Below are 21,634 nucleotides of genomic sequence, written 5' to 3'. Positions count from 1 at the left end.
AACGGGAGAAAATACAGAAAAAATGGAAGAATGCTTAAGTGCTCTGTGATTGATATGCCTTGATTTGTTTTGGCAATAAAAAAAAAAATAAATAAATAAATAAATAAATAAATAAATAAATGAATTTGTTCGCTTCATCTTTTTTCCTTATTAATTATTTTCTTATCTTGTGTGTAAGGTTTTGGTGATTTGGGCATTATTGTAATACATTTTGTTATGATTGTGTCCATTAGTGTGTTTTCCATTACTGCCTTTATTCCTGTTGTGGTCTCTCTTTGGGGGGCATGGGGCCAACAGGAGAAAATATGGAAGACAAAAAAAACGAAGATGTTTGGGTGCTCTGTGATATATATGCCTTGCATTGTTCTTCTGTTAAAAATTAATTAATTAATTAATTAATTAATAATAATATTAAAAAAAACTAATTTGCTGCTTTGAGGTGGGAGACGCTGAGTGTCTTATGTTGATACAGTCGTGTACTTAAATTTCAGAGGTAAAAGTAAAACTTGAAGTAAAAGTTTTGTAAGTTTTGTGTAAAAAGTTGTTCAGCCAACCTCTTATCACAAACACAGACGCAGAGCAACTCTTGTACGTTGAATTGGTAGAAGCACAATTCAAATTTGCACTGCCTGTTGAAGGCAGGAACATCCGCCGTTATGGTCATTCTGTATATAACCTGATATTTTGATTACGTATTATGTTGGCGACCAAACTATGGGAAATTTCACCTTTTGAAAGCTGAGTTAAACACTTTGATTTCTTTTAAAAACAAGGCGAGAAGGCAACAAGCAACTTAACAAGATATCACCCAAAAATTTGCTAAACGATTTATTTAGTTATTTCAATTTATTCTGTCTTGTTCCTTCATCTGATCAGGTCCGGAGGCGTCGACACTGATGATCACAGCTCTTAAGTTCTCATATATATACTGTTTAGTGAAACGGTTAACCTAACCTTGGATATTCATATGGACCTTGTAGTTGCTGAAATATCCTCTGTATTGAACACACGCGCAGAACGTACGCGCCTGTTGACCTTCAGTTTTAGTTTGTGTGGTTTGTTCATGTGAAACTTTTTTGCTGATGTGAGGCGACGCAGCAGTCGGCTTTTATTTCCGCTGATTCTCTGATGTCAGTTTGGCGTGTCTTAGCTTTGCAGCTGGTTTGCACTAATGCACCAAACTCTGCTGGTCATTTGTGTTTTCGCACGGTACTTTTGCTCAAGTTTTTGCCCCCTATTTTAGAAAAAAAAAAACAACTTTGAAGTGCTAGAAAGGCAAGGAGATTTTCTTTCATGGTGCTTAAGTGGAATATATAAATATAAAAAAACATTAATGTAAACATACTATAGTGCTTGCTGTTTACACAAGCTGTCACTCGATAGTCTCAATACTGTTACTTTTGTTGTACTCACATTAAGCAAAAAGGTCCACCCAGAGGAGAGAGCTCTCCTGAGCTGCCAACTAAAGCACAACCTCACTGTAAGAGCTCATCTCTTATTAAGCAATCTGTTGATATTTCTGCCAAAAGTGTCTAGAAGGCAGATTTTGTTAGCTGTAATGAAGTTAAAATACATGAAAACTGGATCTAACCTTGACTTAAGAGGAATTCCTCAGACTTGGCAGCCGAGTGCAAACAAAGAATGTAGAGGAGAAGTGAGTTACATACCATGGGGACGGAGACTCATGCTTTCATGTCCGTGATGGCAGAAACTCATGTCCTTGTGTTTGTAATGGTCTTTGCAGGCAGGAGCTTCTCCAAAAACTCGACAGTAAAAGTTGTCTTTAGTAATGTGAAATAATCAGTGTGAGGTCAATATTATATGTTTAAAGTGCTTTTCTGTTCTATTTTACAGCAGAACTACAGTATTTTTCAACCTTGACCATATTTTCCTACATTTTTTTGACTAAATGACTAATGGGAAAAACATTTTTTTTAAAACTGGTCCAGTATTGAGTGAGACCACAGCTGGCAGCACTGAAACATGCTGTAATGTAACCACTTGTGGCATTTCTGCATTGCCAATTTACATCCACTAAAAGTGCTTATTTTTGTCACTGAAAGGTTCAAATTGTTATTTTTAAGTCAGGACTCAACCTTCTTTCTTCTTTATCTTTGTTGTCTATTTTCATAGAAGCACATCTGCAAGCACTAAATATGGCCCGAAACATTTAACGGTATATTTCCTGCCCTTTCTGCCTATAAGCATCAACATATTACGTCCATATGAGCAGTAAAAAAAAAGAAGAAGACGGCATCCAAATGTTTGAGATCAATTATCACGGAGCTGTAATCCTCTATCGTGCAACACCCCGAGCCTGGGAAATCGCAAACGGCTGTTTAGAGACGAAGAGGTGTTGCAAGCAGAGGAGGGGGGATGCAAAGTGCAGAGAAGGGTTGAGGGATAATTTGAGCATGCAATAACTCTCTGGTGATATTAATGTGATAAATGCATTTGCGGCTGATTTGATCCTTCTTGATGAGACTCGGGAGCTAATCAAGCTGCAAATGTGTTCTTGTGAACTGGCAGCGTCTTTGGTGGAGAAAATAATACCATATGTCTGAGCGCCATTCGGGAACGTTCCTCCGCCGTTCCTGTCTCCGGGTAAAAACCAATAGTGGCTACCCATGGTTTCCATTAGCAATTACGTACACCGAGGGCGCGTGAGAGCGAGAGAGCTCATACAACGAGCCTTAATGAAAGAAATGCAGGAGTAAAAAGGCGAAGCTTGGCAAACAAACAATAGGCAACTCGAGCCAACAGCTAAACTTTACAGCGTTGTTCCGTCCAGAGTCACAAAACATTTGATCCAGATCGAGCCTCTCAAGCAGAGATGCAACGCGGCCCGCCCTCCCCGGCCCCCTAACCATCAAAAAGAAATATATACACTTGGCCACAAAGTCAACACAGCACACTCTGCACATGTGTCTCACTTGGAATTCTGGTGTCCCTCAGTACAATAAAATTTGGCATGATTACAGCGTTTATATTTCATGTCATTTTAGACCCACGATGACTCCTGGCTGCCGCTGATTGACAGGGAGCGCTGCGGAGAACGTGTTTTACAACATAAGTCTGGATTTTTAAAAGGCTGCAGGGTCCAGTGGCCAACAGCAACAGTGTGCTCGACAACTCTGAAGCTTTTCCAGCAGGCAGCCCATCTGCGTCCGCCGAGCCCAGAGCAGCACCGGGACCAGGAAACAAGGACTGGCAGGCCCGAATCAGGGTCCAATTAGCCCCAGGAAACAGCCTCTCCGATGGAAAGGCAGAGTGAGGGAGGTCTGGCAGTGGGTTTCTGCTCACAAGTGTTAAGCTCAAAAGCAGTTCCTCTTAACTCTGTTAGTCTCGGAGCTCACCGCAGCAGCGTCTCCACCTGAGAGGCATCACACCGCGTGGGAATTGGAATAAGTCACTGATTCGCACAGATCTGTGCATCTGCGATCATGGTACACATGTACTTTTGAGGGGGAAAAAAATCCTCCCCTGATCATATTGTCCAATCATAGCAACAGTAACTAGGTGCGGCAAGCCTGCCAAGCTTTGGATTTCACCATATGTTGGAGCAGCGTGCAGCAAGAGGCTCAGCGTGCAGGGTGGTATTCCAGTTTTAGCTTAAAAAAACAGAAAAAGTCCAACAATCGCTGGCTAAAAATGAGAATCCAGTTTCCGTCTAACTCTAACTCTTTTAACACTGAGATTGCACAACAGGGCTGCGAATACATCCCTACTTTACGCCCTCTTTGCATGTTCACACAGAACAAAATGCCAGCGGCATCATGCTGCTCCAATGTGTGATTTTAACACGACAGAATCGGCTTCTCGTGGACATTTAACAGACATGTCAGCCGTCAGTTAATTTCATACACAACGCCACTGGTGAAGGTCATAAGACAGTAGCCGTATTTTGGCGGCTGGATTGCTGCTCTGCTGCCTGTTCTGAGTTGCCTTTATTTATAACTGGTGATGGTAGATTGCGGTTGTATGGACACAGTCGCAGATCGACGTTTAAATGTTGAAATACTGTCCCCTGTTTCATTACAAATAGCTTCTTTAAGGGGGGAAATAACATTAACAATCAATGCAACTTATCATTGATGAAAAGACTTAAAGAAAAGGTTGGTGCATGTTCTTCGGGCAGGATGGTGTTTGGTATTTGGCACGCTGATGAGGTGTCACAGTGAGGAGAAGAGGAGCAGCGTCTGGGACAGCCAGGCTGGTGGATAAGATACCAACAGCTTTCACTGCCAGAGGGCTCTGTGCTGTCACTCAAACACAAAATACTTAACACCTAATTCAGCAGGGGCCCCTGCAGCCAGTCCAAACCATTAGCTCAGCTTTGTCTGACTGCCGGGACCTCCTTCTTCACTCTTCGCTTTATCTCTCCGCTTTATCGCTTGAATATCATCACGTGTCAGAAACGTGTCGGACTGAGGGGCCAACGAAGAAAACTTACACCTCAGTTTGGTCTCAGAAAATATATTTTTGCTCCAGCGAGATAAATCGCTGAGCATGTGTAGCTCCTGTAAACCAATCTGAAGATACACATTCCTCTAATACAGAGCTGTATCGCATCTTTTATCGAGTATTTTTAGAGCAGCTTCGTTTTATTTCATTAGGAGATAAAAAGGGAGTGAAAACTCGTCGCTAACATCATTAGACACACAGCAGCAGCTCAGCCTGGACTGAAGGCCTTAATGATGTCTGTCAGCTGTTTTCTGTCTGCCGCCACTGACAAGGGGAGACATTTACAGTGATGCTGACCTGCTGGTCTCTGCAGAAACACCCGTCTCTCCGGCCACACATTATCACAGCTTAGGAAAATACCAGCCGGCCAGATGCACATCCATCTGCATGAAATGCAGCAACTTCTCTTGACACTGGAGCATTTATTTCTATTACCACAGGAAATGAACATTAAAGGGAGCCTAATGTCTTCATGTTGGCCTCTGAGAGCTATGATCCCGCTCACGAACACGAAAATTAGAAAGAGAGGCCTCAAAATATCCTTAAAGGCAAAATGTGCTTCAAAGAAATAGTTTTCTGGATGCAAGATGAACGAGAGGCTGAGCTCTGTCCTTTAACTATGCAACCACTTTTACTGTACAGCAGTGACACTCAACTTAAGGTCCGCGGGCCAAATCTGGCCCCTTGGATGGCCCCCCACGCATTTTCAAATTCACAGTACAAATAAAGTGATTCACACTGGGAATTTGTATTTTAGTATATATAAAGTGCCAGAGTGCAAAAAACAGCATCAAAATAGAGCTTGTTTATCAAAAAAGTGCCAGTGGAGGATCCCCCACCCCCCCAACAGAGGTCCCAGCTAAGACCCTAATGTCCTAAAGTCCGAGACACGTCCTGAAATCCATCCATCCTGAATTCAAATGTCCTTAGATGCAAGGAACATCCTTAAGTTGGGAATACATCCTAAAATCCTAGAAATGTCCTTGAATCTTATAACGTACTTAAGCTGTACATACGTACTAAAACCCTAGAAAAGTCCTTAGATCCAACAAATGTCCTTAAATACAAGAAATAACAAAAAATCCTAGAAACATCCTAAAACTTCTAGAAATGCTCTAAAATACAAAAAAAATCCTAAAATCTAAGAAATGTCCTCATATCCTAGCAATATCCTAAAATTCTAAAAACTCCCAAGAATGCAAGAAATGACCCGAAATCCTTGAAATGTTCTGATATCGAAGAAACGTCCCAAAATCTGAGAAACAACTCTGAGTCCTAGAAATGTCCCAAAATCCTAAAAAAAATTCAAAAGTTGTAGATGTGTCCAAAAGTCCTAGAAGCATCCTAAAGTTGTAGATATGTCCTAAAATCCTAGAAACATCCTAAAATCCTAAATATATATATATATATACTAAAATACTTAAAAAAAACCTCCTAAAACCAAGGAAATGTCCAAAAATCCTAAAAACTCTGCAGAAAACAATAAACGACATAAAATCCTGTCCTAAAATCCAGGAAACATGTATGGGTTATCTTCGACTTTTTATATAACGTGTGTGTCTGTGTGTGTACAGTTGGGTCTGTGTATAATGCAAGGATTTTGCAATCCATGCATGTTTTTCCTCCGTGTCACAGCGGCTTTCACGGCAGGGTGTTTTGCGCACGAGAGGTAAGCAAGAAAACTCTGGAGCACATGTGGAAATCATTTGTGTACCTGATACCGCATTCTTGCAGAATGCTGTGGTGTTAACATACAATTGAAAATGATTACTTCTGGGAAGCCAAAAATACAGAAAAGCCTCAAGAGCATATAAAGGCACCAAAAAAAAAAAGAGTTTTCATTGCAATATACTGTAGGATGGTTCAGCCAAGGCTGAGGCTTCTGAGGTCTCATTTTGTCATGATTTTCTCATGTGATACACGGGCTTTGAACACGGGCACTGAAGCAGTCCATTTTTACATTTTTTATTAAGTTTCCCAGCGAGGCCCCCTGGTACCTTTACTAAAAAAGGCCGTCTCTCTCCAGGGGACATGGCTCCAGCTACACTGAGATATCCCTCACCAATTTTTTTTCTTCCTCCGGCATGTGTACCCTGGTCCTGACTCTATTGAGCGACTTTGTTTTCATTTTGCCGAAAACTTTTAAAGTGAGACCATGTACTTTTTACCCTTTAAAACCTGCAAAAACTGGCTTCAAAAACATGAAAGAGAAAGTTCTCTAAAAATTACCTAAAAATTAGTTTATCAAAAAAAAGTAAAAGTTATAAAATAAAATAATAAAAATAAAAAAACAACTGAAAAACTGCCCTAAAAATGAGAAAAATGATTTTACATAATTTAAAATATATAATTGTGAAAATTATAAATATTGTTTTCCCCCAGCATTTTTTTTCTTTTTTTTCCCTAGCTTTTTGTAAACAATTTTCTAAATCTACTAATTTCTTGCAATTTGGGTATATTCTTACACGTGTGGGTTTCTAAAATGTTGTGTAAGTATGAAGCTGAATTAGCAGAAAATGCAAATACTCGAGAAAAATACCAGTTACCTAAACACTGTATATAGTAATGTACTTAAGTAAATGTACTTTGTTACACTCCATCACTGAATTTTGCTTATTCATCAGCCTGCATGTGTCAGTGTTGTGGCTATTCAGACGATAACTGTTTTGTCACAGAGCTGATTAGATCTAGTAACTGAAATTAAGTCAAACAAATAACCACTATAATGTTCCCTTTCTGATGTTTATAAGAAAACAAATTTCATGAAAATCGGTTCAGAATTAAGCGAGTTACAGTCGATTTTGCCCTCGTTAATATGGCGGCCAATGAGGTGTCTATGTTTCTATATGTATGGCCTGAGAGATGCAGAAAATCAGAGCAGACTGGGCTTTTTTTCGGGACGGGGCTTAAAGACACAGGCACTAAAACAGAGCGCCTCAGACAGAGGCTGAATACAGGTGTTCCAGCACAGACAGTATGAGGAGAAAAAGGTGTTTTTTGACCAATACGCAGGTAAATATGTACTTTTGCTTTCTAATAAAACAAGTATGAACCTGAAAATGAGCGAAATAGGTCCTCTTTAAGTTTTGCAGCTGCAGCCGTACTTGGTCTGGTATGACCAGCAGCTTGTGGTTGCTCATGTTTGCTGGTTTTATGAACACTCTGTACTTGTGCTCCTGTTACACTACAGTTTACATCGTCCTGTAACTACCACTTGTGGCTACTCGCTGCTGCTCCGCAAAAGTCTTACTTTCAGTCAGTGATGAAGATTTGAGTGTCTCGCTGATGTTACAAATCTGGATCAGTTGCACCTCAGATGGGACACAAAATGCAACTACTGAGATTATTTTACAACATGTTGTCGATACAGTTCAGGATTTCAGCCAATATGAGAAAGTGAGAGATCAACTCTTTACTCAGTGGAGCTTTAGTGGTTTAGTGTTTGCTACCACACATTCCCCGTTGTTAGGGTTTTCGTGGTGTACGGATACGCCCTGTCTGATTTGAACAGCTGCCAAGCTATCAACAGGACTGTTAACAGGAGGGAGGGAGTGTGGTTACAGAGTGTGAATAAAGCTGAGAAAGCACATTGCATCTTTTTAGATAAATACTTTTTACACCACAACGTGGTAAAAGACACATCTCTTGCGTAACATGCTGGATCACTTGATATAAATTAAAGAATATTAATATTAACCCTCTGAATCCTGGATTACACCAGCTTTCTTTTGCTGCATTTAGACACTTTTCACAAGCTTTTTGACCCTTTGAAACCTTAATGAATTGGTTTGATTTTATGGTTACATGGTGGAAAAATGCAAAGACCAATTTGGCTAGACATGTCCAAAAAATGCAACAAATTAGTAAAATGTGACAAGAAAAAAAACTAAAAAATAGTTATTGAAAGAGGGGAGAAAATTATCCCAAAAATTAGGGAAAAATGTCCCCAAAATTATATTTACAATCCAGTGTGAATTACTTGTTTGAAGTTTTAATTTTTTTTTCTGAATATTGTTTTGTTAATTTTTGGAACTCATCTTGTCTAGTTTGCTTGGTGCCTTACGTCTATGTTTTTGAAAGAAATCAATCCAATTTGCTCGTGTTTGATAGAACTTGCACTAATCTACAACTAGTTCCAAAATTATCTAACAGCGGTATAAAAAGAAAATGTGATAAATTTATCTGCACCGTTCTGATGTGAGTGCACAGCTGAAGCTGAACGCACTGATGAAACAGATAAAAGCCTCGCCACAGTGACTGTGCACGCACGCACCGCTATCAAGAATTCTTGTGGCGTTTGGAAAAGCCTCCTCTACAAATTTACATCGCTTTTTAAATTTCACTCAGAGAAGAAGGCTACTGAAACGGGAGGACGGTTTAGCCTGAGAGGAAATGAATACACAGTTTTTAGGAAGTCGGACTTAAGAGCTTTTAGTGACGCTGGACTCACATGAAAGGTTCGTTTAATGCCCAGGGCCAGGTTCTCCGTCTTGATCTTCCAGATGAGTGGTTGGGGGGAGTTGAGCACTAAAACCAGCGGCTTCTGGTGGCGCAGCAGAGACTGGATCGGCTTCAGATGCAGCTCAACCTGGTAAGGCAAAAAAAAAAAAAGGGGGATTGAAGTTTAATAAAGCAAAAACACACAAGTGGAAAAACAAAGTCATAAACAAAGAAAAATTGCAGCACGCCACATGATCCACAAAAGCTTTGATTCCTCCTGTTGCTGAGGTTTAGGTTTAGTTTATTTAAAAGCGCAAACTGATAAAAACACAAGGTACAAAAATTAGCTAGGCGGCTATTTTTCATCTGGAGTCCCTTAACCAAAGTGTGACACAAGGCTTCTGAAAAATCAAAAAAGCAAAAAGACTTCTTTCATCATGTTAGCAACAGAAAGAAAAACAAAAAAAAACAAATTAAGAAAAAGAGCTAATACAAAAACAACAAAAAAGGTAAAAAATAAATAAATAAATAAATAAACAACAAAAATCAATAAAAAAGACATGCAAACAAGACATTTGGGGAAAAAACCCAAAATAAAACAAACAGAAAAAAACCCCAAAACAAAACAAAATAGAAAAATCAATTAAAAAAGAGGAAAACATGCAATTGAAAGACTGTAAAAATATACAAATTTTAAACAGCACTGTAAGCGGTCCTGACATACGTTCACGTAGAATGATGTTGCCTGACATTTAAGTGAAACTATCAGGCTGATTGTGCGGTTGTAATTGCCGTTCTATAATGTTGCAGACTGTTTGTCTTTATCAGGCTCTGTGGTTGTTTATGTACTCACTTTGCTGATAAACTCACAAAGACGACGTGCTGTGTTCTCCCTAAAAGGCACTTGCTTAGCTCTGATATGTAGCCTCAGCGGGATCTGAACTTTCACACAGTGGAGTCTTTGTTAACGGAGGGAAAAAATAGTAAGCGGCGGCTCTCTGTTGCCATCTCTACAGCGTGCAGCTATGCCTTTGGTTCTCAGACTGCCATTAAAATAGATTTTCACAGTCTGCTTGCGAGATGGGGAAAACAAACTTGATTATTTGGGACCTGAGCTGTTGTTTTCATGTTTCCAGTGTTGGACTTGTCTAGACTGTTTAGACCAAAACTAGTCAGCAAGTTCATGACCCAGCATGTTTTAACGTCTTAACTGAATGGTCCAGTTCACCCAAAAACATAAAACACATATTTTTTCTTATAATAAATGTGATTAGTTTGGGAATACAGATAGGAGGAAGTTTAGAAAAGAGTGTCAGACAGACCACCGCACCCTTCAGAGTATCACTTCTCATCAAAGCTGGAGAGAATAACTGAGAGTTTTTAATAACTATGGCATAACGCCAATGTTACCAATTATATCATGCAAATTTAAAAGCTGTGCTGATGACAGAAAGGATGATAGAAAGCTAGATTCTTGCTTTAGATGAGTTTGATTCAGCGGATGAATGGAAATTGGAAAAAGGGGATTTGAACGCTCTGCGCCTTCTGCAAGGAAAACGTTGCAGAAGAATGAATTCATCTCGTTTTATGCTTTTAAATGAAAATCCTCAATGAAAGAACTAGAGGCTCTTTAACAGCACTTTTGTTACAGTTTGACCTTTCGTTCACACGGCAACAGCGTTTTAGAGGCCTGAAAACGCAACTTTTGAAACCAGGTTCCAGAGTGTAGTTTTTGGAAAACGCCACCCCTTCTGTCGCTGTTTAAAGTGGCGATCCTGTGAGAACGGTGATGTCATGGCTGCACTTCGCACATGAGCGTGTTGTTCTTTTACCGTGTGTCATTACAAAGGTACACCGCCAACTACTGGCCTGGCATGCATATTACAGCGTTTTTGCAGTCTGTGTACACGAGCATCATCTTCACACATTTTTTTTTAATGCAAAGGTAAGACTTCTGTTTTTCTGGTCTAAACGTGGCCTAAGATGTGAGTGATTTTTAAATACCTGGTTATAAAAGTAACTTTGATTGTTTTATCTCTTTTTGTGTAATCTGGCTGTTTTATTTCTTGGTTGAAGAGAGTTCATCCAAAAATCAGAAATACCTACGTACCTGTAGCACTATTTATCAGTCCAGACTACTCTGTTGTGAGTTGCAGAGTGTTGAAGAGTTCGGCCGTCTGCTTTCTCTCTAATATAATGGAACCAGATGGCACTCTGCTTGTGGTGCCATGAGTGCCAAAAAAGTACATTTGAAAATATCAGAAGCGACGTCACTTTGCAGAAATCATGACGCAATTACTCACAACATGTCTGTGGATTATTCTGAGTAACTGTGTCATTGATGGTGAGTTTTTTTAATGTATTTTTTATGTTTTTATTTTGGGGTGAGCGTTCCCTTTAACCACAATTAAACAAAAATAAATAGAAAACACAAAAAGAAACAAAAAAGGCGGTAAATATCAAGCAAAGGAACTAATCCGCCTTTAGTTCTTTAATTTTGGATTTGAAAGCATAAAACAAGATTAATTTATTGAGCTTTTACAACATATCCCATGCCCAGGGTGACATATACACACATGCCCCTTTTTCCAATTTCCATGCATGCACTTAATCAAACTCATCTGAAGCAAGAATCTGGCTTTCGACCAGTGTCTTTGGAGATCAGCAAAACTTTTAAGTTGCGCTATTTAATTGGTAACATTGCCGTTATACCAAAGTTGTTAAAAAGTCTCAATTGTTCTCTCTACTTTTGATGGGAAGTGAGACTCTGGAGGGTACGGAGGTCTGTCCGACACTCTTCTTTAAACTTCCTCCCCTCTGTATTCCCAGACTAATCACATTAGCCCCGTCCTGTGTGTCAGCAGTAAAAGTCTGTTAATCACTAATTCAATCCACAAGGATTCACATTATATGATAAAAACAACCCTTTCTGTAATTCAATCAGTCACAGCTCGCAAAAAATACTGGCCCTTTGCTTTTCTCAATAAGTGGAGCCTTTGGGCTTCAATTGAAACGAACAACTCAACAAACCATTTGTAATTAAGATGACGATGATTGTAAAAATATGTTGACAGTTTGATATCAGGCGTATGTGAACTGTGAAGAACTGTAGACAACATTTATACTGACGATTTGTTTGGATGTGGTTTAGGCTTAGATGTTATCAGGATCTACATTGTTAAAGGAAACCAGCACCAGGTTTTCTGGTTCAGTGCATTTCTGCAAGACTCTTTATTTCAGTCACTCCAAATTAAAAAAATCATGAATCAACAACCAATACAGTGTTCTTTTAGACTTATTTGTACATGACAAAGTAAATCATTTATCTGTTTTGGGTTCTGAACCTGAAAATTGAATCAGTGTTATTTAAAATCAACAAATAAATAACAATATCCTGACAAGCGGTAAGATGTCAAACAATTAGAAAAGGAGATAGAGGGTTACAAAAATGAAATTACATTTTATAGATTACATCATAATATATATATTAAAAACATTTATTATTATATTATTAACTATATGGAAACTGTTGATTTTGAAGGCACCAGCCAGCCCGTTTTCACTCCGAACTTGTCAAATACGTCCGCTCAGTCAGTGCTTTTGGCGTACAAGTGTGACGCCAAAAGCCAACTTTCGCATCCAAATGGAACGCAGCTGGACGGTGTCAGATAAGAACGCGCTCGGATGAACCGGTAATGTTGCTATTATACGACGGCATACGGCCAGAAGGCCCGGGGTGCATCCACGTGCAATGTGCACGGGTGGCGTCACTTGATAACCTGGAGGACGGAACCGGTCACGAGAGTATGAAGCACTGAAGGAGGGTTTTTCTCTACACCTTACCATGTGCTTCTTTTGCCTAAAGCTAACGTCTGTGACTTTGTTCCCTAATCCTAACCATCGTGACGGTCCACGTTTGTTGCCATGTGCTGTTGTGTAAACTTAATGACCGTGCAGCTTCATCCCATCGTGTGCATTTGTTGACATCCTGGAGCGTAAACAGCTGACACTGAAGGTCACTGACGGAGCAGCACATGTGAGCAGCTGGGATGAGTGCGAGTTGCAGCAGCAAATAGCAAATGTGGTCAGATGCAGTTAATGAATGTTAAGTGGACCCAGACCAGTCGCCAGATGAAAAATGCATCGTACGTTTCTGCAAACTACGGATACGGTACTTTAGTACAGTTTACACGTGTCATATCAACGTTTCTGTCGTGATGTACTACAAGGTATAGGGAAGGTTTATTAGTCACTTTTTGAACATTTTTTTGGAGTCAAAGAAGGAGTTTAGGAGTCTATAAAAGCTGACTGTTTCGTCGGGAGGTGGAGGGGATGGAACTAAAATTCAGGTGAGACTGTTTTGTAAGATGCTATTTCAAAGTAAAAAATCAACCTCAACACACCTGCAGTGTCCAGTTCAGCGCCATGCAGACTGAAATTCAGGCCTGCAGTTTAATTCATAGACAATAATCACCATTCATATTTCCATATAGGTCAGAAAAAATGGCAGTTATCGTTTCAGTGGACAGGATATGAAAAATATTGCTCTGTATTTCTCTCTGACACGCACACACTCCCAGCTCCTCCGCACCTAACTGCATGCCAGACTCCTGTCTCTCCTAAAAGAGATCCACTCTCTCCTGTAAAGTATGATTTTTATCTCCTGGCAGACGCTCTGCGTTCAAAGACTTGTCACTGTGACGCTGCACCAAGCCATTTAACAAGAGACACCGACAGCACAGACGGAGCAAACACCGAGCATCAAAACCTAATTATCAGTCCTCAGCAGATGTAAGCCTCGGAGGAGAGCAGCACAAACGAGTGTTTAGTGATGTGGTCCATGAAAGTGCTGCGCAAATCATTAAAACGTCCCTCCGAGAGAAGAAAATGGAAGAAATTACTGAATAGTTATCTATGAGGCAAACTGGATGGTGATCCAAACAAACAGATCAGAGACTGGCTTTTCTTTTTCTTTTTTTTTTTGCCTTCCCGTTAGTCCAGACTGGAAAAAGCGTGTGTATCGCTCCTCTGAGAGCAACAACAACCAAGATATAATCATACCTGGCTTGGCTTTGAGGCCCCTGGCTTTGAGAGATGGAAGACAGAGGCAGAAGGAGACAGAGTGAGGTAGAGAGTTGTAAAATATGAGGAATTTTTAAAACCCAGACAGAAACATTTCCAGAAGACGTGAGTCACCTGAAAACACACGCATAAACAGAGCGCCGCGGAGAGGAAGTGCCAACAGGCGCTGATGGTTGGAAAAGAGCTCATTATCTGCCGTTCATCAAGAAATGCCAAGCTGTATCGGCTCCGACCGGAGCCGGGTTGCACACTGTGAGCGATGATCGGGGGTGCAACAGCAGCTGGTGCACGTCTCTGCCCACGGAGACGCCGTCAGGAGGTTTGGTAACGCCATAGCAACGGGCCTTGTCACAGAGCCAGGGTGTGGAGAGAAGAGGTGCAGAAACACCAGGCATAAAAGTGCCCTTCATGCCGTTCACGAGGATCAGGTGGCGCTGAGATGTCCCTCTACCTTTACGGGATCCTGCTGGGAGTTTGTGGCCCGGGACACGCCTGATTGATTATCAGGAGGCTGGCACAGGGATTTGGGGGTCCAGTGTCCATTACAGTTACGGGGGCGCGTTTGCCAGCAGCTTGTCTAGACCTATCAGGTTACTGAAATTACACTCCACACAGGGGACGACAGCTGTAGCGCGGGCCGTCACAGGGCGCACCATTAGTGGTGGTAGCATGTGTAAACAATGGAAACGTTAGAAAAGAAACAACAGCTCCAACTTTAAAGGGATAGTTCAGATTTTTTGGAGTTGTGTGAGGTACTGAGCATGCCTCCAGTTTGGAGAAGAAGGCTGGAGTCTCATAAAGAAGCAAAGTGACGCACTGCAGCAAGAAAATCTACTTCAGACACCTTAAAATGAATCAATATCAGTTTAACCCTTTGAAACCTGGATAATCGGTTTTCTTGTGCTGCGATCTTCTTTGAAACTTGAGCAAGGTGTTCGATTTCTCAAAAGAAAAAAGGCGATGAAAAAAAACAACTAAAAAGCGATGAGAAGGAGAGGTCCCACAAATTACAAGAAACTGGCAAAAGGTGACAAGAATATGACCTGATGATTTATTTTTAAGGAGAAAGAGAGAGACAGAGACAGAGACAGAGGCGAAGACTATTAGAAGTTGATAATAAAGGAAAAATATACAAATGTCCAGGAATATATATTTATATTTTATTAATTAACTATTTTTACATATTTTATCTATACATTTATATAAGTTTCAGTTATTGTTTTATTCTTTATTTTAACCTTAATTTTTACACCTTCTTTATAACCTGTTTTCTTTTTTTTGTGGTAAATTTCAGGTAATTTTCCTGTAACTTACAGCTTATAACATCGCTCCGTGTTTTTGAAAGAAATAGAGGTGATTTGCTGAAGTTTCAGGGGTTAAAATGATAAAGATTTTATTAGGCAAGACTCTTTTTAAGTGGTTAAAATACGTTTTGTTGCTGATGCCGTCCACAGCAGAACATTGCTTAGTTTCAGTGTCGGACTCTAGTCTGCTTCTCCAAACTGGGGGCGCCCCGACTGACATCTACGGTATATAACATACACGGATAAGTGGATAAGTTCCTCATACAACCCCATGTCAAAAAACTGAACTATCCATTTAAGCTCTGAATCAGCTTCCAAAACAAACCAGCTGGAACACAAACCCAGATGATGAATCATACATGTGTATAACAAAGCCACATGGTTAGGTTTAAAACGCACCGATGGCCGTGACACTGTAATTGTAAAGCTTGATTTGTTTGTTCTGTCTTCAGCATGTGGTTGCAATTTCATGACCTTTCAAGTTTCAAGTGTGCTCCGTAAACACCACGCGTCAACATCGTAACGCGATACTTTTGCAGACAAATATTTCAGTGTTGCCAGCAGACGCCCTGCAGTCAGAGCTCAGTATCAGCGCCGCGCCGCGTTCTCGCAGTTTCCTTTATTGACAGAGCTGATTAAGAGCCTGATGACGCTGGTTGACCCAAAACATCCTCTAATTAGCCAAAAAGTGGGGCTAATCTAGGAGCACACTCCCCCTCCCAGGAAAAAATAAGCAAAGATAGCACAGTGTATTCTAAGATATGAAGCAAAAGCATGCCGAAATATGTCCGAACAACAACTACTGGCTTTTTAAATGGGAGAGAACATGGGTTAACCCTTTGAAAACTGGACAGGAGTCACTTTATATTATATATATCTCACATGTATTTAAACTTTTGAAACCAGAGAAAAAAGGTTTAATTCTCTTCAAAAAGATGCAAAAAAGGCAATAAATAAATTGTAAGAAATTGGTAAAAGGTGATTTAAAAAACAGCCTGAAAAAAGAGAGAGAAAGAGAGAGAGGAATAATTGATTTTTTTTGTAAGTGAAAAAATTTCCAGAAACTATTTATAGTTATTAGACTTATATACTGAAAATATGTATATACTAGTTTTTTACTTTCTATTTTTTTGGTAATTTTCTTGTGAATTTTTATTTTCATGTATTTATTTATTTATTTGTTTAATTTTTTGGGGGGGGCTTTTTCTCCTTTATTATTAGGACAGCTCAGGCATGAAAGACGGAGAGAGAGGCCTGCAGCTGACCTGCAGCAAAGGGGTGAACCACGGTGAGGACACACAGCCTCTGTACACAGAGCACCTGCTCTCCCAGGTGAGTGGCATTGCCTCTTTGTCTTCTTCCCATGTTTTTGAAAGAAATAAAGCAAATGTGCTCAGGTTCCAAGGGTTAAAATAGATCAATATTCAAAATTATAGCAAAAACAACACCAAACACTTCTGCACGCTGAACCCTGAAACACTGCAAAAGAGGAAAACAAAGCCAGTCTGCTCAGAGCTGAAGAGTGAAGGCTCCAAGAGGAGAAAGGTTCACAGCCTGGGACCAATCATAAACTGTTATCTGACGCGTGTGTGCGTGCGTGTGTCTTGTCTGTCTGGATCTTGGTTCTTTCTGGATCAATGAGGGCGCACACTGAGAAGGGGAGCCGCAGCAAGACCTGCTGACCGCCGTTATCAGTGCCACCCACATATTTGGGAGCGATGGGGATGCTACCTGGAGCCTTTCCCCTGAACTCTGATGGTAATCAGTGTGCGCTCGGCTCAGCGCCAAACTGCGGAGACGTCAAAGTGAGACGGGGCCTCCGGATAATAATCTCTGAGTGATACGGCAGAATGTAGGACACGCTGAGGAGAATAACATGGAGGCGGAGTCAGCAGGAGAGAGAGAGATTACTTTCTGATTAGATTAAAGTCGAACGGAAATTAAATTCCTTTTCTGCAAATATCAATATATTAGTGTTTTGATCTGTGCACTTATTGGGTCAAAATCATTATTACCAAAAGAAAGAAATTTCAACAAAATTTATAGTGGCTCCTACATTAGTGTAAATTATTGGTTCCAAATGATGATGTTGGTACTGTAATTTTATTGGTTGCATCTGTATTAGATTTTAGAAATAATAATAATAACAATAATAATAATAATAATAAAATGTAAATACAAAATTTAAAAAAATACAAAATACTAATTGTAATAACTGTATCGCCAGAAAAAAAGTTGACATTCAGAAAACCACATATATTTTATAATTCTACATTTTTATGTAGCAGATGCATTGAAACATTTCAACAGCTCTGTAGTTAAGGTGTGGTTTGTTTCTGGCACAAAAACACTGTTATAGTTAAAAAAGCTCATCATCCCACAGCGATGACCTGCTGGCCTAAAGTTTAGTTCACACAGATCAAAATGAACTAGTTCTATTGTCTATTGTCCGAAATGAGAGTTTTGAGTAAAGAGTACTCTCCCAAAAATGAACTAGTTCTTCCATCTCATCGAATAAAATAAAATCTTGTGATCATAATTCAATCACAAATATTCCCCAAGACTGGTTGGATGTTTGATATGAATGCATTGTGCCAAATTTGTTGCAGATTTTGCTGACTTTTTCAAACCTAGGCACAATTTGCATAAAAATTTTAGTTTTTTTCCTGTTGGAATTGGTACTGATTTGTTCATAAAAGTCCTTCAAATATTCATATTTATACTCTCCAGAGATTCAACAACTCATGTTTACCAGATGCAAATAAATACATTCACTTAACCATTTAACAAAACCTCTCGCATGAGGTGGCATTTCAGAAAAAGCCATATTTTGCAAAACTGCAATTGAAACACCCCTTTAGTCTTTTCTATGTCACATGATGCTGTGTCTATGTGCTCTTCAGTAAGAACTGGCTCCCTTATGATGCAGCAGGAGCTACAAGAGCTGTTATTGCATCACATAACTCTGAGAAAGTTGAGCGGATCATCTGAAAGTTTTGAATCCACAATTCCTCTGTGAAATCGTGGACTATCAGCTCCCAAAAAAATCCCTCATACTTGGCGGCTCCCACGTATAATCACTCCCCATTATCGCTGGCATAACACGCCTACGTGGCCTTGGATTGGAAATAATGATGGCTTGTGCCGTGGCTGTGATAGAAGTAAAGCTGCTAATGTTTTGAACATCCATCACCATGGTTACTTGGAAACACTGGCATCTCGCAATTGCGTTTTGTTGACATTTAAAAAAATATCCCTTAAGTTTTGTGCAAAGCTGTAATGAAAACCCGCCAAGAGATATGCTAAAGGGCGCCCTGTGCATCCCGATGAGAGGCCGAGAGGAGCGTGCATTTGCAACCTAGGAATGAGAACGCACATTCAGTGACAGCGTAAAGCCAAACAAAAGCCCAGAAGTGAATATAAATACAAACATTTCTGGCTTTGTGTGTGCAGTTTTTTTTGTGTGCGAGCTCCAGTCTTATCTGACAGCGTGCTCTCGCCAGCTGTTTGTGCCTGCTGAGCTCTTCCAGCGAGTCACTCGTACAGTCAAAGATATCTGCGAATTCCAGCTGATAAAACAATCATCTGCTCTGCCTCACCCTGATTCAGAGCCAGTGGCTGTTTGATGTTTGCCTTTGGTAAACTGATTAGGGAAAGATGGAAGATTCGAGATACCGCCGGCCCCTCATGTTTATTTTCTACCCGACTGTATCCCCAGACAGCCGTCTTGTTTTTTGTATTTTTTCTCGACGGCTTGCAGCGAGCTCTGCGCCGACACACACGAGGTGGCGGCTTGTTAGCGGGGTGCAAAAGGCCACTTTAGCATGTGACAGAGGGGAACATATGGAAAAATGTTCAACCCTGATACCTACACCGTTGAACCAAAGCCGAGGGAAGTGAAAAAAAAACTTCAGGATGAGGTCATTGTTTTGGTAGAGCTTAAGTGGCAAAACACCAACACCTTCAGGTCAACAGTCAACCAAAAAAAAGACATTTTACCTCACTTGGATGAAATTTGAGCAGCAATAGACGAAAGCTCAGCTCCTTCTGACTGTAACTCTCATTTTCTCTCTTTCTCGAACAGATTACATCTTTTTTATACAATATAATTGAATTTTGTGAAAGTTATTCTGTTATTATATAAGGAAATCAGTACCTGCAGACACACAAAGCCCCAGTCAGGCACTTCAGGCTCTACTATGACTTCCAAGTCACTTTCCTCGTCCTAAACTGGCTCTCAGCCGCGGCTCGCCTTCTTTAAGAGGCCCACATGAGCACAAGAGAGAAAAGAGGCTTCTGTTACTCTGATCAGGAGCAGCGGAGCTGAGGATATCATCACTCTTTTCTTCAGACAAATGTGAATAACACTTAAGAAATGAAAAAATATATATATATTGTCCAGGCAAGCCAGTGTCAGTACTGGTCATTTTTATGGAAAAAGAGAGTTATGGATCTTTGAAACAAACAGCCCACTGTGTAACAGAAACGCTAAGTAAAAATCCAGAGTATGATGTTAAAAAAAGACAAAATTGTTGGTTTGAAATTGTAAACTATCCAAACAAAGCCAGTCCACAAATCTGCCTCATAGACCTTTTTCATGACGACATTTTGACTTGTTATATTATTAAAACCACAGGTGCGAAAAATGACATTAGTAGGGTTGATTATCGTTTGTTTGCTAAAAAGATAAAACAATAACGGCGCCAAAACTGTGCCTGAACTAATGCTTTTTTAAAAAACAAAGAACGAAATTGTTAAGGACATTCAAAAATTGCCTTAAAACTTGAAATTTTACAGTTTAAAGAATAATTTACTATATAAATATTGGTAAATCAGTTTTGTGGTGGTGCATTCAGATCATTTTAACAAGCTATTTAAAAAAAAGGCATGACCAACCTCAACATAAAATGTTCCATATATTGCAAGAAATCACAAAACTGTGACAAGAAAATTACTTTAAAAAGTTCTAAGAAAAGAGGGGAGGATTATTAGAAAACTACCCCAAAGATAGGGAAAAACGTCTTGAAATTAAAATTATGTTACAAAAAACAATCCATATTATATGTACATTTTTTTATTTTCAGTATTTTTTTCTTTTTTTTTTGCATATTTAAGTTAATTTTCTTATTCTTTTCTTCTTATTATAACTTTTAAGCACTTTTTCCGAGTATTTTTTTTTTCTCATTTAGATTTATTTTTATTTCTTATTTTTAAATTATTTTCTTGTTAATTTTAAGGTCATATTGGGTCATTTTGAAAGAAAATAAGCCCCTTTGTTCAGTTTCAAAGGGTTAATTCCAGGACAGAAGAGGCTTGATGATCATTAAAATTAAATGAGGAAAAAAGTGGAAATATAGATATCTGATATCTGCCAAACAAATTATAAATCAGCATATCATATTTTGGCAAAAAAAAATCCAATACTGTGCATCCCTTTTCTTTTATTTGGGATGCATCAAGAACAATAAAATAAAATTTGACTGATTCATGCTTAAATATCGCCATTTAAGCTTTGATTTTCCAAAAATAAACTCCCTTCAATCATGTGCTTTTACCTTCACCTCAGCACATTTAAACACATGGCTTGTACATCCCTGGAATACAATCCAAAATATTATTGTGGGTGTTTGTAGCTTCAGGCTACTTGAGCGAATGATTAACATATTTCCTCCCTCCGCTGTGTTATTGTACGGTGACTCCGAGCCCTTTAAATGAGAGCAGACCCCAGACGGAGCACTATGCACAGTCACTACTGAGGTGTTCTGTTGCACTTAATAACTCAGCTTCGGTGTGTAGATTGGCCCCGAGCCAAAGTGCGTGTGCTCTGAGTCAGGTCCAGCTGTGCATTTCTTTCTGTGGATAACAGTTCAGAGCCCTTCAGTTAATGCCCACACTGAATGGGTTCGCTGGTGCAGGCAGGAAACAATTCATTGCTCTCACGTCTTCACGGGAAATATGGGACAAACTGCGAGCCGCGACTTTCACACATGCATGTGAAAGAGACGCGGAGCAGGCCTCACACATTGTAGCAGGATGTGTGTGTGTTTAAAAACTGGCTGAAATAGACCATGTGATCCCTTTTGTTCGCATTAGTCCATGCACACAGTGTGTGTAGTAGCAGATTTATACCTCCACCTGGTCAGGGCTTCGCTGTCTCTAAGTGGCTGATTTACATCACAGATTTACGCAAAACTTGAGCGTTATTTTTGAAATGTCGATAACACAACTGTGAGATGTCTGTGTTTCCACTGAGTGATGTTCTGCGACTTCTCCTCTGGTGATAACACTCCAGTAACCATGGCGATGGATGTTCAAAACATTAGCAGCTTTATTTCTATTGCAGC

The 21,634-nt window shown here is 39.7% G+C and overlaps 1 protein-coding gene across 2 annotated transcripts in view; it reads right to left on the bottom strand.

Annotated features, from left to right (window-relative positions):
- tgfbr3 (transforming growth factor, beta receptor III) overlaps positions 1–21,634 on the bottom strand; it is a 114,903-nt gene that overhangs the window by 42,148 nt on the left and 51,121 nt on the right. For both annotated transcript variants that reach the window (XM_042483744.2, XM_088078148.1), the window contains exon 6: positions 8,915–9,052. In XM_042483744.2, coding sequence (XP_042339678.2) covers positions 8,915–9,052 — 138 coding nt within the window. The remainder of the gene's footprint in view (positions 1–8,914; positions 9,053–21,634) is intronic.

The sequence above is a fragment of the Plectropomus leopardus genome, chromosome 5 (genome assembly GCF_026936395.1).
Source record: "Plectropomus leopardus strain MGB_pleo_1.0 chromosome 5, ASM2693639v1, whole genome shotgun sequence".
NCBI classification, from domain to species: domain Eukaryota; kingdom Metazoa; phylum Chordata; class Actinopteri; order Perciformes; family Serranidae; genus Plectropomus; species Plectropomus leopardus.
Note: the sequence above shows the minus strand (reverse complement) of the source record. Positions and strands in the feature narration are given on the sequence as shown.